The sequence below is a fragment of the Meleagris gallopavo genome, chromosome 6, assembly GCF_000146605.3.
Source record: "Meleagris gallopavo isolate NT-WF06-2002-E0010 breed Aviagen turkey brand Nicholas breeding stock chromosome 6, Turkey_5.1, whole genome shotgun sequence".
Lineage (NCBI taxonomy): Eukaryota > Metazoa > Chordata > Aves > Galliformes > Phasianidae > Meleagris > Meleagris gallopavo.
Window position 1 is genome coordinate 11812697 of NC_015016.2, and position 2657 is coordinate 11815353.

Below are 2657 nucleotides of genomic sequence, written 5' to 3' on the forward strand. Positions count from 1 at the left end.
AAAAAAAAAAAAAAGACTTCAAAATAAATATTCAAGAGTGAAGCTCATTACAGATGTCTAGATATGAAAGATATTACAACTTCTTACTGCACCTCCTTGTGCTGTTTAATATTGCTTTGAGGAAGTAAAATCCTCGTTCAATTCAATGGATTTGTCATTGGAGGGCATATTTCTTGCTTTTGGCTTATAAATGTGGGAGTAGAAGCATGAAGAACTTACTGCACCCAGACTCTCTCTTTACAATTTTCTGAATAATATCCCAAAATTACAGGAATTACAGAAAGAACATGCATGTGGTGTCACCTGGATCATTTGAATATTTTCCTGGCAGTTTTTATCAGCAACAGAGACACACAGAAAATCAAAGTCCATTTAAGTAAAAAATCAAACGCAGTGTTCTAGGAGTGACTCAAGAGTTTAGACTGTTACAGTGAAGCAAAAACACTTCCTACATTAGTCTCTATTCGCTAGTAGCTAACTTTTTAAAAAAATAAATAGTCTTAAAATCTGATGACCTTCCCCTTTAGTACAGCATCACACAGAGCATCACTCAGCTGCATGACAAAGCTCAGCCTTTCCTATAGCACAAAGGTTTCTTTATCTGTACGTGTACCAGTATGTATTTTTGTTTTGCTCTTTAGTCATAGACTCATGACGTTCCATCTCTATAGATGAATCACCAGTGCCATTAATGGAACGGTCTTTTGCTGTGAATTCTCTGCAGGGTGAATTATAACAGTGAGGAAGCAGCAGCAGAAGGGGGAGGAGACCTGAGTATTTTGCAAATGTTTTTTCCAAAAATGTGTTCCAAAGACTTCAAAAATTGTTTTGTGGAACAAAGCTGTAGTTTAATGTTAGAGAAGATTGCATGACAAGATGGCAATCTCCAAAAACAGCCAATGGCATTAGCTAGCAGGTTGCTAGCAGAGACACAGCAGGTAAGCCCCGCCTTCCAAAACCTCAGTTCCTCCTTCACGAATGAAACATTTTTAATTAATTGTTTTTTAATCTACACCAGATAGATAGGCTAGCTTGTAGAAAAAAATAATACTAGCACAGGTCATGGACATTCCCTGGAGGCATCGCATCTGGACATTTTTATAGATAGATTTTAAAAAACCATTGCATCGTATCAAACCTCTGTGATTAAAACTTACCATCACTAATTTGTCTATGAATAAACTCTATGCATCTGAGCACCTTTGGAATTTGTTTCTTTTGTTGTTTTTCTTTTTTTTTTTCCCCCAGAAAAAAACATCTGGAAGTTACAGATCTCTACAGATAACCTCTGACAGAATAAGCACTAAATAAGAACACAAGGAATCCTGCTACTGCAGCATTATCACTTCTCATACAAAAAAAAAAGATTCTGCAATTTCTGTATTCACAGAATGAAGCAACACTGTGACAGTCTGAGCTAGGGGGATGAAGCTGAATGTACTGAGAACACTGTATCAGAGCATTGGATTTCAGTTTCTCGGTGGTTATATCATAATTTCCATACTTGTTTGCTACATAATCACATACACTGCCCTCCCCTCCATTTGGTTTACTTTTTCAGGGAGTCAGACCAGATTATATACCATATATAATAAAATAAGTGTTCAAGAGATATTTGGACAAAGTCCTCAAAATATGCTTTAACTTCTGGTTTGCTCTGCAGAGATCAGGCACATGGAGACAATCACTGAATGTCCCTATCAACCAAACTCCTCTACACATCCATACTTCTATATTTTACCATGTTTCATGAGCTCTGTCTGTGCAATACTGCTTACTTTTACAGAGATTCATACTCTGCTTTTGGTTTAGGTCATGTTTATTTTAGAGGTCATGGCAATCAAAATACCTCGAATCTTTATCTAAGATTTACTTCCCAGGAGGCCCTGCCCTAAGCCACAGCAAACATCACTACAACAAATGTACAACTGAACCACTGCTGTTAAGTATGCTTATGTGCAGTAGTATGATATCTTGAGTCATCATGTATGCTTTACTTTCAAATTTTGCTTTGCTGTTTCATATTAAAAATCAGCATCCCTCTATATACATTCCAGGATAAGTTTTCTTTCCCTGACTGTGGACAGTTCTTATGCACTTCCTCTCTGCAGATTTTATATGAAACACTGTCTCACTCTAAAAAACTTTCCTAATGGGCACCTTGGTGAAATTTGCTGCCAAATTATGTATTTATTTTTTCAGCAATGCTGAATTTCTCATTTTTTCTTGCTGCCCTCAGGATCAAGCCAGATGCTCAATGAGCTAACAAGGTCAGGACAGAATCCATCACTTGTATGTACTGAGGTATTTGTAAACATGGTTTCAGCCACATAATGCAAGAAAGAAATGATTTGTGAATAAATCTATATGAAATACAGATCCTCATTTTGCAAAGTTAGTGTACACAGAAGGGTACTGTTTACCCAGTTCCTTTTCCCAGTCTAAATGAAATACAGATAATTCCCTTTAGTACTCAGTATATCCTTATGAATTTTCACACATAAATGACTAAGACTGGACCTTCAAGGCAGTACTGATTTTTATCATTAGAAACACTGGTGGAAACTACAGCACTGACAAAGGCTGGGTTCTGCCATATCAACAGTCAACTTCACTGGTAGTGAAGTACACACATCTTTCTTCTTTCTTTTTTTTTT

General features: G+C 36.6%; 1 protein-coding gene across 1 annotated transcript in view; it reads right to left on the minus strand.

Moving 5' to 3' along the window:
• Window positions 1-1744, minus strand: part of LOC100541557 (amyloid beta A4 precursor protein-binding family B member 1-interacting protein) — a 26656-nt gene extending 24912 nt beyond the window's left edge. Inside the window, exon 1 of the mRNA XM_031554021.1 lies at window positions 1729-1744. Coding sequence (XP_031409881.1) covers window positions 1729-1744 — 16 coding nt within the window. The remainder of the gene's footprint in view (window positions 1-1728) is intronic.
• Between the last annotated feature and the right edge of the window lie 913 nt (window positions 1745-2657).